General features: G+C 63.8%; 1 protein-coding gene across 1 annotated transcript; it reads right to left on the bottom strand.

Moving 5' to 3' along the window:
* Positions 1 to 938: 938 nt before the first annotated feature.
* Positions 939 to 13,616, bottom strand: LOC130045044 (sodium/potassium-transporting ATPase subunit alpha-2). Its single transcript, XM_056137756.1, has 23 exons — positions 13,500 to 13,616; positions 11,746 to 11,847; positions 11,596 to 11,655; positions 11,035 to 11,238; positions 10,649 to 10,762; positions 10,419 to 10,553; positions 10,054 to 10,171; positions 9,134 to 9,402; positions 8,583 to 8,781; positions 7,349 to 7,458; positions 7,133 to 7,267; positions 6,637 to 6,826; positions 6,142 to 6,317; positions 5,886 to 6,022; positions 4,568 to 4,718; positions 4,326 to 4,494; positions 3,988 to 4,142; positions 3,772 to 3,895; positions 3,459 to 3,604; positions 3,179 to 3,309; positions 2,526 to 2,627; positions 2,166 to 2,257; positions 939 to 1,067 (listed from the first exon to the last, which is right to left on the bottom strand). The coding sequence occupies exons 1-23, from the start codon at positions 13,509 to 13,511 to the stop codon at positions 1,039 to 1,041; spliced, it is 3,060 nt and encodes a 1,019-aa protein (XP_055993731.1). The 5' UTR covers positions 13,512 to 13,616; the 3' UTR covers positions 939 to 1,038.
* Positions 13,617 to 17,052: the final 3,436 nt, after the last annotated feature.

The following is a 17,052-nucleotide window of genomic DNA, read 5'->3' as shown; positions in this document are numbered from 1 at the left end:
CCGCGGCACCTGCCCCCTCCCGCCCTCACTCCTCCCCCTCCCCTCCGCATCAGCTGCTGTGTTGGATGGAACCGTGTGTGGCCCCCAGGAAGAAGGCCCTGACTCTGTCTGCTTCCAGAAACTTCTTTCTCTCCGGGTCTCTCCTGGGACACCATCTGCTCCTCGAGGGGGCCTCCCGCCTGCCCGCCCACCCACGTCCAGCCCTCTCTTCTCCTCCAGCAGCTGCGTCCGGCCACAGCCCGGCCGGCGAGGGACGCGTGATTCACAAAAATGCAACTTTATTGTCTGAGTATAGCGCGAGCGAGACTACGGCGGCCCTACTCCTACATGAATGCGTCTACGGTCCCCAGCACGCTCTCGGGAAACGCCTTCCCGGGCCTCTGAGCTGCTCCTCCACAGCCCCCCCAGCGCCCAGAGCTGGTCCCTCCCTCCCTGCCCACCCACCACAGGACGCCAGAGATGGGAGCAGAGCCGCGAGGGCGGGCTGGGGTCTCCACGTGCCGCGGGGTCCACTCGTGCCCTGCCCTGGACCCTGGGGTTCTGGGGACAGTCTGGGCTGGCGGGTTCAGTAGGTGGACGTGGAGTGCGGGTGGGAGGACCAGGGAGCCGTTGGGACCCCTCCGGGGGCCTCCCAGGTGGGCGTCCTTAGCTCCTTAGTGGTCTCTGGCCCTGGGCAGTTTCCAGTGGCCACGATGGATAGCAAAGGACACGAGAGGCACATCCTCACTGCCTGTCCCAGCCTTCAGCAGACCTTGTGGACTCGGGCCCAGCCTAGGGAGCACTGTGGCCTCGGAGTCGAGGTGGGGGAAGGGGCTGCAGGATGGTGATGGGGGAAGCACAGGGTCCGTGACTCCCGTCCAATCATCTGCTCCGGGGAAGGCTGCAGGGTAGGGGCTGGGAAACCCAGGAGAGGGCCCGGGTGGGCGCCAGACCCTAGTCAGGGCCAAGCGTCTCCCTTAACCCCCCCGGCACTCCCCGTGTTTCCCGGCCCCTCGTGCCTCGACGTCCTTCTCCCGCGCCCCCAGTGCTGAGGCGGGCTCAGTAGTACGTCTCCTTCTCCACCCAGCCTGCAGGAGGGAGAGACAAAGGATTAGAGTGGCCCCTGGGGGCTCGAGAGGCCTGAGAGGGGCCCCCAGCCCGGAGCCCAGAGTGTGACCCCGTTCTGCTCTGAGCTTCTGGACTTTTCAATATTTTTTTTTGTTTTTTTGGGGGGCCACACCTAGCGATGCGAAGGGCTGACTCCTGGCTCTGCATTCAAGAATCACTCCTGGTGGTGCTCAGGGGACCCTATGGGATGCCGGGGCTCGAACCCGGGTTTGCTACGGGCCAGACCCTCCTTATCACTCCTGTCCATGTCTGTCTGTCTGTGTGTCTCTGTGTGTGTCTCTCTCTCTGTCATACCCAGCGATGCTCAGAGCTGACTCCTGACTCTGCACTCAGGAATCACTCCTGGCAGTGCTCGGGTGACCCTATGGGATGCCAGGAATTGAACCCTGACCATACTTTTTTCTTTTTTTTTTTTTTTGCTTTGTGGATTTTTTTTCTTTTTTCTTTTTGGCTTTTGGAGTCACACCCGGCGATGCTCAGGGGTTCCTCCTAGCTCTGCACTCAGGAAGCACTCCTGGCAGTGCTTGAGCGGGGGGACCCATTGGGATGCTGGGGATCGAACCCTGACCCTTCTCCCTTCCCCCTTTTTCTTGGTGAGGTTTTTTTTTTTTTTTTTGGCTTTTTGGGTCCCACCCAGCAATGCTCAGGGCTGACTGACTCCTGGCTCTGCACTCAGGAATCACTCCTGACGGTGCCTGGGGGACCCTATGGGATGCCGGGGATCGAACCCAGGTTGGCTGTGTGGAAAGCAAACGCTCCATCTACCTGCTGTGCTATCTCTCTGGGCCCCCTGAGCTTCTGGACTTAAAGCACCCTGGGGTGCACCGGGCAAAGGGAGTTCTGCTTTGTCCTTTCTCTGCAAGGCTGGGAGTCACTCCGGGCAGTGGATTCCGGGTCTCCCACAGGCCCCCAAGTCCCTCTGAGCCCCCTTCACTCCTCAGCTGCAATCAGCAGTGCCACAGGGGACTGTGGGGGTCCGGGGCCTGGGCAGGGGACGGCGAGGATACAGTGGGCCCCCACCCGGGCGTGGGGACCGTGTGTGCAGCCTGAAACCTCACCTCCCGGGTAGCGACGCAGAATGAGCTTGCGGACCTCGTCGTAGATGAAGATGAGGAGGCTGTAGGGCACGGCGCAGAACCACCACGTGACCCTGGAGGGGGGCGGAGATCAGGGCCGGCCCTCATGGCCACCCAGGGCAGGGTGGGGCAGTGTCTGCGGACACTCACTTGGTTTTTTTTTTTTTTTGGGTCACACCCAGCAATGCACAGGGGTGGGTTACTCCTGGCTCTGCACTCAGGAATTACCCCTGGCGGTGCTCAGAGGACCCTATGGGATGCTGGGAATCGAACCCGGGTAGGCCACGTGCAAGGCAAACCCCTCCCCGCTGTGCTATTGTTCCAGTCCCTGCAGACACTCACTTGAGCGGGTACATACGCAGTGCCACGCCCATGCCCGGGCAGTAGGACAGGAAGGCGGCCAGCGCAGTCTCCTCCAGGAGCCCGAAGATCAGGATCTTGTTCCTGGAGGGGGTGGACGCAGGCTCAGCGGGGTGTCCCCCCCACTCCCAGGGTGGGCGGGAACGGGGCCGGAAGCGGTGGGGGGCGGTGACCCTTCCCACGCCCTCTGTTTCCTGAGAACCCCTGGTGAGCTGGGTATGATTCGCTCATCTGTCTCCTCCTGGGCGGACGGGGGTGGGGGAGTGGGGGGTTGGCGGGCGCTGGGCTCTGAGCAGAGATGCAGTGTCCACTCAGCTGCACTGCCAGCCTGCCTGGCTCCCCTAACTCCCCAGGGTCCCCCCAGGCCTCCCCAAGTCTCTCATTTCCTCCCTTCCAGGGCCTGTGACTGCCACACCGTGCCCCCTGCCCCTCTCTCCCGCCCGCTGCCCTGCACGCCCTCACCCTGTACCCTGTAGACCTTCACCCAGTGCTGCTTGGGCCCCGCGTGCCCTCTCCCGGGCAGGAAGAGAAGGATAGGGGGCGGAGGGAAGGTGAGAGGGAAGATCCGACCCAGGTCTTGCGGGACCCTGTGGTGCTGGCAGCTCAGTGGCACCTGCCTGGCGTCCCCGGCTCACCTCATGCCCTGCTGGAAGACGGAGTTCCGGCGGGTCTTGCAGATGATGAGGTCGGCCCACTGCACCACCACGATGCTGGCGAAGAAGGCCGTGTGGCAGGTGAACTCCACAACCTTCCGCTGCTCATAAGTCTGCGGGCACAGGGCCGTGTGAGCGCAGGACCCACTCGGCCATCTGTGCCGCTGACCACCTGCCCAGTACTGCCTGCTGTGCACCCGAGGCAGTGGGAAGGGGGACGGGACGGGAAGGGGAGGGCGGGGGGGGGAGGGGCACCACCTACCCACTCCTGCCCGTAGCTGTCCTCCAGGTCATTTTTGGAACGGTCATCCCAGTCCAGCCGGATGCCCAGGAGCCTGGACGGCAGGAAGCCATTCTCAGCCAGGATCACGAAGTAGGTGAAGAAGCCGCCCAGCGCCTGGATCATCCCTGAGGATGGGGAGGGGGCCGAGAGCAGGGCCGGGGTCAGAGAGGGACCCTGAGTGGGGGCAGGACCCACAGAGTGGGCGGCTCTCCTGGAATATGGGGTCCCAGCCTGGAGCTGGGGAGCCTCTTCCCAACAGCCGCCCTGTAGTGGGCACGCCCAGGGCACCCACCGATCTGCCCGTAGGCCATGGAGATGAGCCGCTCATTCACCAGCTTGTCCGTCTGCGGGTTCCGGGGCTGCCGTTTCATGATGTCGCTCTCGGCCGCCTCATAGGCCAGGGAGATGGCCGGGACCTGGGCGGGCGGAAGGAGGGGAGGGAGGATCTCAGAACATGCTTGGGGTCTGCACTGCCCCGAGCCACCCCAGGGGCTCCCACCGGCCTCACCATGTCGGTCCCCAGGTCAATGCAGAGGATGGTGACGGTGCCCAGGGGCAGTGGAATGTTGGCGATGATGAAGAGCAGGAAGGGGGTGATCTCGGGGATGTTGCTGGTCAGCGTGTAGGCGATGGACTTCTTCAGGTTGTCAAAGATGAGGCGGCCTGCGGGAGGGCATCAGGGGGCTGTGAGGGACGCGGGGGACCAGGCTCCCATTGTCTTAAACCCAGTGATGGGACCAGGAGCAAACGTGGAGTCTCCAGGCTTTGAGCCCCGTGGGTCAGGGACCCCCAGTCCACAACCTCCTCTTCCTCCACTCTTAGGACCCCCCCAGCCCACGTGCTCACCCTCCTCCACGCCAGTGACGATGGACGCGAAGTTGTCGTCCAGCAGGATCATGTCGGCCGCCTGCTTGGACACGTCTGAGCCCGAGATGCCCATGGCAATGCCAATGTCGGCCTTCTTCAGGGCAGGGGAGTCGTTCACGCCGTCCCCCGTCACGGCCACGATGGCCCCCTGCGGAGCATCCGGGTGCGGTCAGCGTGGCTCCCGCCCTCCCTGCTCAGGGTGAGCCCCCTCCCGTGCCCACCTGCCGTTGGCAGCCCTCCACGATGATGAGTTTCTGCTGCGGGGACGTGCGGGCAAAGACGATCTCTGTGTGATTGCGCAGGATCTCGTCCAGCTGCGTGGAGTCCATGTCCTTCAGGTCAGAGCCGTGCACCACGCATGCCTTGGCCTCTCTGGGGAGAAGGTGCTGGTCAGGGCAGGCCCCGCCTCCTGCCAGCTCAGGCCACGCCCCTGCCAGCTCAGCCACACCCCCACTTCCTGCCAACTCAGGCTCCACCCCTGCCAGCCCAGGCCCCGCCTCTGCCAGTCCAGGCCCCGCCTCCTGCCAGCCCAGGCCCCTCCTCCTCCATCTCAAACCCCGCCCCCTGCCAGTCCAGGCCCCACCTCCTGCCAGCCAGGGCCCGCCTCCAACAGCTCAGGCCCCGCCTCCTGCTTGTCAGCTCAGGCCCCGCCTGCTGCCAGCCTAGGCCCCGCCTCCTGACAGCTCAGGCCACGCCTCCTGCCAACTCAGGCCCCGCCTCCTGCTTGTCAGCTCAGGCCCCGCCTCCTACCAGCTCAGGCCCCACCTCTGCCAGCTCCGGCCCCACCTCCTGACAGCTTAGGCCCAGCCTCCTGCTAGCTCAGGCCCCACCTCCTGCCAGCCCAGGCTCCGCCTCCTGACAGCTCAGGCCACGCCTCCTGCCAACTCAGACCCCGCCTCCTGCTTGTCAGTTCAGGCCCCGCCTCCTGCCAACTCAGGCCCCGCCTCCTGCTTGTCAGCTCAGGCCCTGCCTCCTGCCAGCTCAGGCCTCACCTACTGCCTTCCCAGGCCCCTGCCATCTCAGGCCCCGCCTGCTGCCAGCCTAGGCCCCGCCTCCTGACAGCTCAGGCCCCGCCTCCTGCCAACTCAGGCCCCACCTCTGCCAGCTCCGGCCCCACCTCCTGACAGCTTAGGCCCAGCCTCCTGCTATCTCCGGCCCCACCTCCTGACAGCTCAGGCCCCGCCTCCTGCCAACTCAGGCCCCGCCTCCTGCTTGTCAGCTCAGGCCCCGCCTCCTGCCAGCTCAGGCCCCGCCTCCACTAATTGAGGCCCAGCTTCCTGCTAGCTCAGGCCCCACCTACTGCCAGCCCAGGCTCCGCCTCCTGACAGCTCAGGCCACGCCTCCTGACAGCTTAGGCCCCGCCTCCTGACAGCTCAGGCCCCGCCCCCTGCATCTCAGGCCCCGCCCCTGCTAGGTCAGACTTGGCCCCTTCCAGATCACGCCCTGCCTCCTGGCAGCGCCAGCCTCGCCTCCTGCCTACTTGGGGCCCAGGGCCCACTGCCAAGGTAGGGAGGGGAAGGGGCTACTGCAGGGCTTCACCTGGGGTTGACCTGGCTGACAGGGATGTTGAGCCGGGCCGCAATGTCCTCCACAGTCTCGTTGCCCTCGGAGATGATGCCCACACCCTTGGCGATGGCCTTGGCCGTGATGGGGTGGTCACCGGTCACCATGATCACCTGGGGGAGTGGACGGCCGGGATGCACCTTGGTGGCCGTGCGTCTGCTGGAGGGGTCGGCCCTCCCTTCTCATGCCCTTGGAGTGCGGGGCAGAGGTCAACGGGCGTGCGGACCCCTACCTTGATGCCTGCACTGCGGCACTTGCCCACAGCGTCGGGCACGGCTGCCCGGGGAGGGTCGATCATGGACATGAGGCCCACGAAGCACAGCTTCTCGGTAGGAAAATTCAGCTCATCTGTGTCGAACTTGAAGCCCCGAGGGAACTTTCCAGAAGGTAGGTTCAGCATACAGAACCCTGGGGTGCGGGGTTGGAGCAGGGGGGACAGCCTGAACCCGGCCCCAGCCATCCCTGCGCCCCTACCCCCAACCCCAACCCTGCAGGCCCCCCCAACAAGCCCCTCCCCCAGTCCTAGAGTCCCCTCCCTCAAACGTGTAGCCCCCTCCCCACCAAGCCCCTCTCTCCCAGTCCTTGGGCTTCCCTCCCCCAACACTGTAGCCCCCCTCCCCGCCAAGCCCCTCTCCCCAGTCCTCAGCTCCTCTTCTCCCAGTGCTGCAGACCCCTCCTCGCCCCTGCAGTCCTCTCCCCAGCCCCATGCCCAGCGTGTGCCTCTCACCCAGCACTCGCTCGCCCAGGCCGCCCAGCTCCATGTAGGCGTTCTGGAAGGCGTCCTGCATCTCCTTGTCCAGGGGCAGCTCCTTGCCCTGGACCAGGATGGAGGAGCAGCGGTCCAGGATGCGCTCGGGGGCGCCCTTCATCACCAGCACGTAGCTCTGGGGGCTGTCTTCGCGCTCGTGGATGGACAGCTGCAGAGAGCCAGCAGGTGGGAGGTTCAGGGGCCCAGGTGCTAGCGGAGAGCAGGGGCCAGGAGACCCCTCACTCCACACTGGAGAAACTGCCGAGTGGTCAGAAGTGACTGGGCGCCCACACTGGCCAGGGTGCCCACGCTGGCCCTCCAGTTTTTCTTGCCACCGGCTGAGGGGCCCAAGGCACAGAGAGTGGACAGGAAGGAGAGCTGGGGCAGCACTGCCCAGCCACTGTCACCCTTCCAATGGTGACAATGCTCGCAGCGCTCCCCGCCCCGGTGTTCCGCCCAGCTCTGCGCCCCAGACCTGGTACTTGTTGGTGGAGTTGAAGGGGATCTCGGCCACTTTGGGGTTCCGCTCTCTCATCTTGCGCACAGAGCCGCAGGAGAGCTCAATGCACTTGAGCAGTGCCGACTCGGAAGCATCGCCGGCGGTGTCCCGCTGCAGAGGGGTCAGCGGTCAGCTGGAGGCCCGCAGTCCAGGGGGACTGGATGGGGGCCCGCACGGAGCTCCGGCACTTACTTTGGACACAGAGATATTCTCCTGGCCCGCCTTGAAGACAGCGCGGTTGCAGAGCCCCGCAATGCGGGACAGGGCTGTCCAGGTGGGCGAGCGCTTGTCGAAGGTGGCCCCTGCAAGCACATGGGACGGCAATTTGCAACTTGGGTGCAGCCCAAGCCGGCCTCTTGCTCTGGGTCCAGCCCCTGCCCTTGGCCCCGCCTTCATCTGTCTAGCCCCGCCCCTTCCTTTGGACCCGCCTTAATCTCTAGCCCCGCCCCTTCCCTTGGCCCCGCCTTTGTCACTATAGCCCCGCCCCTGCCCTTGGCCCCACCTTCGTCTCTCTAGCCCCGCCTCTGCCCTTGGCCCCGCCTTTTTCTCTCTAGCCCCGTCCCTGTTCTTGGCCCCGCCTTCATCTCTAGCCCCGCCCCTGACTTAGTCTCTCCATCTCTCTTGCCCCACCCCTGCCCTTGGCCCCGCCTTCATCTCTCTAGTCCCGCCCCTGCCCTTGGTCCCACCTTCATCTCTCTTGCCCCACCCCTGCCCTTGGCCCCGCCTTCGTCTCTCTAGCCCCGCCTTTCCCCTTGGCCCCGCCTTGTTCTCTCTAGCCCCGTTCCTGTTCTTAGCCCCGCCTTCATCTCTAGCCCCGCCCCTGCCCTTGGTCCCTCCTTCATCTCTAGCCCCGTTCCTGTTCTTAGCCCCGCCTTCATCTCTAGCCCCGCCCCTGCCCTTGGCCCCGCCTTCATCTCTAGCCCCGCCCCTGCCCTTGGTCCCGCCTTTATCTCTAGCCCCGCCCCTGCCCTTGGTCCCGCCTTCATCTCTAGCCCTGTCCCTGCCCTTGGTCCCGCCTTTATCTCTAGCCCCGCCCCTGCCCTTGGCCCCGCCTTCATCTCTAGCCCCGCCCCTGCCCTTGGTCCCGCCTTCATCTCTAGCCCCGCCCCTGCCCTTGGTCCCGCCTTTATCTCTAGCCCTGTCCCTGCCCTTGGTCCCGCCTTCATCTCTAGCCCCGCCCCTGCCCTTGGTCCCGCCTTCATCTCTAGCCCCGCCCCTGCCCTTGGTCCCGCCTTCATCTCTAGCCCCGCCCCTGCCCTTGGTCCCGCCTTCATCTCTAGCCCCGCCCCTGCCCTTGGCCCCGCCTTCATTTCTAGCCCCACCCCTGTCCTTGGCCCCGCCTTCGTCTCTCTAGCCCCGCCCCTGCCCTTGTTTTCCCTCCTACTGTGCCCACGGCTCACCCCTGATTTTGGCCCGGTCCTCTTACCTGACTGGTCCTCCGTGGTGTCAGCCTCGTGGATCTGGTTGTCGAACCACATGTGGGCCACGGTCATGCGGTTCTGGGTGAGCGTGCCCGTCTTGTCGGAGCAGATGGTGGACGTGGAGCCCAGGGTCTCCACCGCCTCCAGGTTCTTCACCAGACAGTTCTTGCGGGCCATGCGCTTGGCGGTCAGCGTCAGACACACCTGCGAGGGCATGGGGGACATGCCTGTATGACACCCTGGCCATGGTCCACCTGCCTCTGTCTGTCACCCAAGTTCCCCGGGCTCCTGACGCTCCTGGGGTGCCGAGACAAGGCTGTGGGGCCATGTAGGAGAATTGTTCAGCAGGAGGGGAGGACATCGTCCGGATTCCAGGAGCACCTGAGTCCAGGGAACCAGGCAGAGAGCCGGGGCCTGAGGTGGGGGACGCTGCAGGGGACAGACCAGGAGGTCCGGGTTGGGACATGTCCCAGGGATGAATAATGGGCTTTGGGGTGGGATGGCTGTGTCCATTCTAGCCTGCACTTGCGGGCAGGGCCTCGGGCTGGCCACTCACGGTGACAGTGGCCAGCAGTCCCTCGGGCACGTTGGCCACGATGATGCCGATGAGGAAGATGACGGCCTCCAGCCAGCTGTAGCCGAGGATGAGGGAGAGGATGAAGAAGGAGACGCCCAGGAAGACGGCCACGCCGGTGATGAGCTGGATGAAGTGCTCGATCTCCATGGCGATGGGCGTCCGGCCCACCTCCAGGCCTGAGGCCAGGGTGGCGATGCGGCCCATCACCGTCCGGTCCCCTGTGGCCACCACGATGCCTCTGGCGGTGCCTGTGACATGCAGGGAATTGAGGTTGGTGGCCCAGTGCTGTGAGGAAGGAGGCCAGGGGTCCAGTGCCCAGTCCGGCTTCCTGCCCTCCTGCCAAGGCCAAGCTGGGAGCTCAGTCATGCAACTGGGGGTATTTCGGTAACACTGTCTCCTGCTGTGACTGCCCACAGCACAGGAAGTACTAAGCATGCACATGTGTGCTGTATATGTGCCAACATACGTGTACATACACGTACACATGTGCCCACATGAACACGCATGAGCACAAGTGCATGAGTATACATGTGCCAGAGCATTGTGTACACATGCGCATGCCTGTGTAGTACGGGGTGTACATATCTTCTAATGTGAGCTGCATGTGTGTGCATACATGTGCACACGTGTTCACATGTGGGTGTGCGTGTGCGCACGGGTGCACATTTCTGTGCTTGTGTGTCTGTACAAGTGTACTTGTGCACTCGTGTCCTTGCCCGTCATGAGTCCCCCGGGTGGGGTACCTGCGTGCACCTGTGTGTGCATGTGTGTACACATGGGTCTTGTGTGTACATGTGGGTCCTGACCCAAGGCATGAAGGGGTGCAAGTGCATGGCCTGTGGGATGCAGCCCCGGGGGAGCAGCAGGTCACGGCCCGGCGTGCTGACGGCTGCACACACCTTCCACGCAGTTGGTGGAGAAGAAGCAGATGTTCCGGGTCTCCAGAGGGTTCTCGTGCGTGAACTCGGGGGAGCGGGTCTGCGGCTCCGACTCGCCGGTCAGGGAGGAGTTGTCCACCTGTGGGAAGCGGGGAGGGCTCGGGTGGGGGCTGGCCCAGCCCTGCCACACTCTCAGCGTGTCACACGCTCTGAGGGGGCCCCCGGAGGAGTGGGGGGGCTCAGCCAGAGCCCAGTCCAGGCCCGTGAGGGACACCCGACATCCCAGGCCTCTGCAGAGATGCCGAGGAGGGCGAGAGGGCTCGAAGGCGCCCTGGGACACGGAGCAGGTGGGGGAGCTCAACCGGCCCCCCTCCCGCCGGCCTCACCTTGCAGCCGTGAGAGGAGATGATGCGGAGGTCGGCCGGCACCCGGTCTCCCCCCTTCACCTCCACGAGGTCGCCCACCACCACCTCCTCCGCGTTGATCTGCATTTTCTCTCCCTCTCGTACCACCAGCGCTTGCTGCGGGGAGGGGACCAAGAGTCGGCCAGCTGCCTCTGAGGAGGACGGGGGTCCCGCCCCCCGCCCCCTCACCGCCCAGCTGGCCTGACCCACACCTGCGGCACCATGTTCTTGAAGGAATCCATGATCTTGGAGCTCTTGGCCTCCTGGTAGTAGGAGAAGCAGCCGGTGACGATGACCACGGCGGCCAGCACCACGCCCAGGTACAGCTGGGGAGGAGACACACTTGGCATTCTCGTCCCCCTGGGACAGCGGTGTCACCGTCGGGCATGTCCCCCGGGGTGGGGGACATGCGCCACGTCCTCTAACCTCCAAACCCAGCCCCCGCACTCCACAGGGTTCCCAGCCGAGCACTGTCGGTCCCCGTGGGGTGCAGCCAAACCCACGCTGCAGCGCCGGAGTGGGGGAAAGGCTTGCAAGCAGACAGACCAGCCCCTTCCCAGCCTGGGCTGAGCTGCCCTGCTGGGGTGGCCCCACTCACATTGTCGTTGGAGGGCTCGTCCTCCATGGCCGCCTGGATGCCGTAGGCCAGGAAGCAGAGGATGGCCCCGATCCACAGCAGGATGGAGAAGCCCCCAAAGAGCTGGCGGCAGAACTTGACCCACTCGGGGGTGGTCGGCGGCGGGGTGAGGGCGTTGGGTCCGTCCCGCGCTAGGATCTCCTGGGCTCGCTGGTTCGTGAGACCCTGGCGAGGAGGAGAGAGGGTGAGGCAGGGGGGAGGCGCACGTTGGCAGCACCCAGGCTTCTTGGCGGGGACCCTCCACGCAGAGGGAATACCAGGGCACAGCGGGGAGGGCGTTGGCCTGGCACGCGGCCAACCCGGGTTCGATTCCCAGCATCCCATAGGGTCCCCCGAGCACCGCCAGGAGCCATTCCTGAGTGTAGAGCCAGGAGGAACCCCTGAGCATCACCTGGTGTGACCCAAAAATTAAAAAAAAACCCAAACAGGGCGTGGGGCTTTGTTCTGGGGGGATGGTGGGGGTCTTCTCAGCCCCTGCCAGCCCCGGGCCCCTCCCACCCCGAGCGGCCCTGCCTCACCCACCTTGGACAGGTCCACCTGGTATTTCCGGCCCAACTCATCCAGGGACAGCTTGTGGTCATCCTGGGGGCAGGAGAGGCATCAGTGGGGGTCGAGATGGTGGGGGTCGAGCGGCCCCAGAGGGCGGGCAGCTGGGCTGCCCCCGGGCCTTACCATGACCACCTCCTTCTTCAGCTCGTCCAACTCCTTCTCCTTCTGCTTCTTCTTGCCGCCCCCATTCTCTGCCGTGGTGCCGGGGGAGTACTCGCGACCGGCCTGCAGGCGGGAGGAGGGTGGGCGGGGGGCGTGAGAGGCCAGCGACCCTGCACTGCCTGGCGGGGACGTGACCAGAGGCTCCAGAGGAGGTGGGCGGCCAGTGCTGGGGGAGTAGCCAGCTGGGCTCCCCGTTTACTGAACACCAAGGGGGCCCGAGTACTGACGCACCAGGGCCGGGGGTGGGGTGGGAGGGGTCCGTCCTGCCTTCACGGCCTGCTGCAGAGCACATGGCGGTCGGGGGAGACCCTCTAGGCTCCCCTTCTCCGCCAGATGTGGACCCTGGACAGCTCCGGGCCGGGGCCGAGCCTGCAGGCTGGTTGTCCAGCAGAGAATGAGGTCTGGAGGCCAGGCTGCGGGGAGTGGCCTCAGGCTGAGGGAAGGACTCGGGTGGACGCGTCCCGAGGGGTCTCCGCCAGCCCAGGGTCAGGCGAGGCAGCTGGAGCAGCCCTGAGCTCTGGGCTGAGTGGCTGGCTGGAGGTGAGGCCACTGAGCACTGAGCTGGGGCTCCCAACACCCCCACTCCTGTTCCCGCCGCCCACTCCCCCCCCCATCCTGGCAGGGACCCCGGTGCTCCGCCGTGGCCAGGAGCCTGCAGAGCCTGGGGCCTGGGGAGAAAGAGGAAGCGGGACCCCCACCCCCGCCTGCCCGCAGGCTGGAGAACAGAGCCCTCCTTTCTGGGTTGCCAGGGCTGGTGGGGGGGGGGGTGCTGGAGACCAGCCAACCCCCCCCTCGGGCAGCTGCAGCGGGCTGGGCACCCCCCACGGTATTGGTCCATCCCCCAATCCCGCACTGGACTCCGTCCCCCTCCGCGCTGAGGCTGGGGCACTGCCTTTCCCTGGAACCTCGAACTGGGGTTTGGCTGTGCCCACCTCCCCTGGCTCTGGGGACACGGTCAGAGGGTCTTCATGGGGGGGGGAGCCTCCCTCCACCCGCTGGGGGGGACACTCATACACTCCCGCTGTCAGAAGTTCTCAAAGTTCACCGCACCACTCCTGAGACGGCCGCTACAGGGGTCCACATGATGCCAGGCTGAGCACACGGGCACAGCCACACGCCTGGGCACATGCAGACGCCCTCACAGGTGCACACGCCCCGGCTCTATTTATAGCTACTGTGGCTCGGGGACCCGGTGTCCAAGCCCGCGGGATCTCCGCGGCTCAGCTAAGCGCAGAGGGGTGACATGTCCTTGCCTGTCCCCCTCCAAGTGTCCTCCGGACCTCCCCGGGCGTCTCTCCCTCCCTCGGCCCCGGCCCCCAGCTCCCTGGAAGGAAAAAGACGCGCGCCAGCTCTGCTCTCTCCCGCTCTCCATATGGGAATCTCGTCGGAGCCCTCGAAGCCGCGGAGGAGGCCGTTAATCTCCGCCTGGGGACAGCCACGCTCCACCTCTGGGAACAGCCTCAGAGCCTGGGACCGGCGGCCCGGGACGCGGGGCAGGGGGCCTGGACGTCCCTGCCCGGGACCCTCAGGGAGCTCTGAAGGGTCCACACCCAAGCCGTCGGTTGGCGAGAGGCTCCTGCTTGTGCTGAGATGCAGGTGCGGGTGGTGGGGAGACAGGCATGCAGGGGTGCCCACCCACACGCCCTGCCCCTCTGCCCCACCCCTGCAGGCCCCGAGACAGACCCCCCTCCCGCTCTGCTCCTGGGGGTACTCACCCCGCGACCCATCTTGGGGCAGAGTGGCGGGACCTAGGCAGGACACGGGAGAGGTCCCGAAAGCGCCGGGCCCACACGCTGGCTGGGATGAGTGGACAGGCAGAGAGGGACAGAGAGGGACAGAGAGGGACAGAGAGACAGGGAGAATGGGGGAGTTTTAAATAGGGCCCTCGCCCCTCCCCTGCCTCCTCCGAAAGGGACGTTTGTTGAAACCAGAGCCCGGACTCCTCCCCTCGGCCCCTTAACTGCTGGCCGGAGGACCCTCCTCCCTGGCTCCCGGCCACCCCGCGGAGTGCAGGGGGGGTGGCTGGTATCCCCCACTCCCACCCCCCTTGCCGCAGCCAGGCTGCAGAGCCCGTGGGTGCAGGGAGAAACTGAGGCCCAGGGGCCCAGAGAGAAGAAGGAGCTTGAAGCAGCAGGTTGGAATGCGGCCAGTCCCGGCCCCTGGGAAGAAGCCGCATCTGAGTTGGGGGGAGGAGTCGCCGACCCTCAGAGTTTCGGGATTTCCAGGAGGAGACCCTGCGGGGCGGGGGGGGGGGGGGGGGGGGGGGGGGGGGGGGGCCCAGCAGGTGTCCGCCAGAGCCTGGCTGTGCCGAGGACAGGCTCTATGTCCTCTGTCCCTGCCGAGTCAGAGAGGCAGGAGCTGGGGGGACCTCGCCCGTGTCCGTGCAGGGGGCCAGAGGTAGCGGCGGCTGGGAGCGACCCCTGGGTGGGCAAGGGTGGACGGTCCCGCTGCTCAGGATGTGGGTCAGGCAGGAGGGGGTCTGGGCAGGGGCTCTGTGCCGGCTGGTTTGGGTCTGGGGGTGTGGGCGCCAGGCCCAGCAGGGGTCCAGACAGGCCCAAGTTGGGGTTTCGTTGCCTCTGGGGCGGCCAGTTTTGGAGTCCCCGTTTCTCTGGGCCTCAGAGATGGAGTGGGCGCCCCCCAGGGGGCGCGGTGCTCCGGAGCTGGCCAGCCGGAGTCCCCGGGAGCCAGCGCTGGGCTGCAGTGCTCCGAGAGGCCCGGGCGCAGGGCAGACGCCCAAATTCCCTGCATAGCTGCCCCCTCCCGCGGCCGCCGTGGGATTTTCCATGATGGCACCGAGGTCAGGGCCGAGCTGCCGTCGCCTCCTCCCGGGCACGGCGGGAAGGGAAGGCGCTGGGCTGGCCGGGCAGCTCGTCCCCAAGCCGGGAGCAGGGGACGGTCAAGGGCGGCCTGGCCCCGGCTGGGGGGGGGGACAGACAGGCCCAGTGACACCTGTTTCGGCCCCTGGACGGGTGGGGATGGAACGGGAGGAAGCGTCAGGCCGGAAGGTTCTGGGCTCTGCTCCCCACCCCCACCCCGCTCTCCCAGGACTCCCCGCAGTCAGCCCTGGCCCTTGGAGCCGCTGCCCAGCACCCGGCCTGGAACTCCCCGTGGGCCACTGGCACTGGGCCACCCACGGCAGCTGGGCCCGGCCTGTTTATCAGTGTGAGAGCGGGTGTGAGAGTGAATGAGTGTGAGTGTGTGTGTGTGTGTACGTGAAGCGTGGGAGAGCTGTGTACGAGTGTGGCTGTGTATGCGTATGAGTTTGTATGAGTGTTGAGTGTGAGTCTATGTGGGAGGGATGTGTGTGTGTGAATGGATGTGAGACGCGAATGGATATGAGTGTGAGTGTGACTGTAGAGGAGGCGTGTGTGTGTGCGAATGAGTATGTAAGAGTATGAGTGTGACTAGATGAGACGTGTGTGCATGTTGTGAATGTGCGTGCACGAGGCGTGTGTGCATGTGAATGAGTGTGAGTGTGACTGCATAGGAGGTTGTGTGTGAATGTGTGTGGCTGTGTAGGAGATATGTGTGCGTGTGAATGTGTGTGACTATATAGAGAGACATGTGTGCGTGTGAATGAGCATGAATGTGACTGTAAGAGACACGTATACGTGTGAGTGAGTGTGTGGCTGGATGTGAGATGTGTGTGCATGTGAATGTATATGAGATAGATGTGTGTGTGAATGATTGTGTAAGAGTGTGAATATGACTATATAGAAGTGTATGTGTGTGAATGAGTGAATGTGAGTATGTCTGTATGTGATACACATATGTGTGTATGAGCGTGAGTGTATATGAGATTATGTGCCTGTGAATGAGTGTGACTGTGTAAGAGATTGTGGATATGTGTGAATGAGTGTGTGTGACTGTATATTGGATGTGTGTGCGGGTGAATGAGTGTGTGAATGTGACTGTATGTGAGGTGCGTGTGTGTGTGAATGTGGAGTGTGACTGCATATCGAATGTGCATGTGAATGAGTGTGTGACTGTATGTGAGATGTGTGTGAATGAGTGTATGAGTGTGACTGTATATCAGATATGTGTGCATACGTGTGAATGTGTGTGGGTGTGACTGTATATGAGGTGTGTGAATGAAGGTGTGAGTGTGACTATGTGAGGTGTGTGTGAATGAGTGCGTGAGTGACCGCATGTGAAGTGTGTGTGAATGAGTGTGAGTATGACTATATGTCGGATGTGTGTGAATGAGTGTGACTCTATGCGAGGTGTGTGTGATGAGTGTGAGTGTGACTTTATATTGGATGTGCATGTGAATGTGTGAGTGTGAGTGAGGTGTGCATGTGAATGCGTGAGTGTGACGGTATGTGAGGTGTGTGTGAATGAGTGTGTGAGTAACTGTATATTGGATATGTGTGTGAATGAGTGTGAGTGTGACTGTATTGGATGTGTGTGAATGAGTGTGTGACTGTATGTGAGGTGTGTGTGTGAGTGTGACTGTATGTGAGGTGTGTGTGAATGAGTGAGTGTGACTGTATATTGGATGTGTGTGAATGAGTGTGTGACTCTGTGAGGTGTGTGTGAGTGTAAGTGTGACTGGATGTGAGGTGTGAGTGAATAGATGTGTGAGTGTGACTATATTGGATGTGTGTGAGTGAGTGTGTGAGTGTGGTTGTATGTGAGGTGTGCGTGTGAATGAGTGTGAGTGTGGCTGCATGTGAGGTGTGTGTGAATGGGTGTGTGAGTGTGACTGTGTGTAAATGAGTGTGTGAGTGTGACTGTATGTGAGGTGTGTGTGAATGAGTGAGTGTGACTGTATATTGGATGTGTGTGAATGAGTGTGTGACTCTGTGAGGTGTGTGTGAGTGTAAGTGTGATTGTATGTGAGGTGTGTGTGAATAGATGTGTGAGTGTGACTATATTGGATGTGTGTGAGTGAGTGTGTGAGTGTGGTTGTATGTGACGTGTGCATGTGAATGGGTGTGTGAGTGTGACTGTGTGAATGAGTGTGAGTGTGGCTGCATGTGTGAGTGTGCGTGTGAATGAGTGTGTGAGTGTGACTGCGTACCGGACGTGTGTGCGTGTGAATGAGTGAGTGCGGCGTGGCCGTGGAAGATCCGGGAGCGTGAGCGCGGCGGGCGGGTTCCGGGGGGCCGTGGGAGAGGGGCCGGGGGACAGCAGCTGCTGATGGCTCCGAGGTCTCCAAGAAACAGTTTTGTTTCCCGAGTGACGCCTCCGGGGCGGCCAACTTGAAGGTTGTTTCAAGATCACGGGGCGGGGGAGGGGCAGGAAGAGCCGCCGGCCGGCCCAGCC

Source organism: Sorex fumeus, unplaced genomic scaffold (assembly GCF_029834395.1).
Source record: "Sorex fumeus unplaced genomic scaffold, SorFum_2.1 ptg000127l, whole genome shotgun sequence".
Lineage (NCBI taxonomy): Eukaryota > Metazoa > Chordata > Mammalia > Eulipotyphla > Soricidae > Sorex > Sorex fumeus.
The sequence above is the reverse complement of the archived record's forward strand: the minus strand, read 5'-3'. Positions and strand labels throughout refer to the sequence as shown.

What these genes read in the sequence shown, in the direction of transcription:
- LOC130045044 (XM_056137756.1), bottom strand. An exon ending in TGAAGAAGGAGGTGGTCATG is followed by an intron (nt 11,656 to 11,745) that starts GTAAGGCCCGGG and finishes TCCTGCCCCCAG; the next exon opens with GATGACCACAAGCTGTCCCT. An exon ending in TCTGCGTCGCTACCCGGGAG is followed by an intron (nt 1,068 to 2,165) that starts GTGAGGTTTCAG and finishes TCCCTCCTGCAG; the next exon opens with GCTGGGTGGAGAAGGAGACG.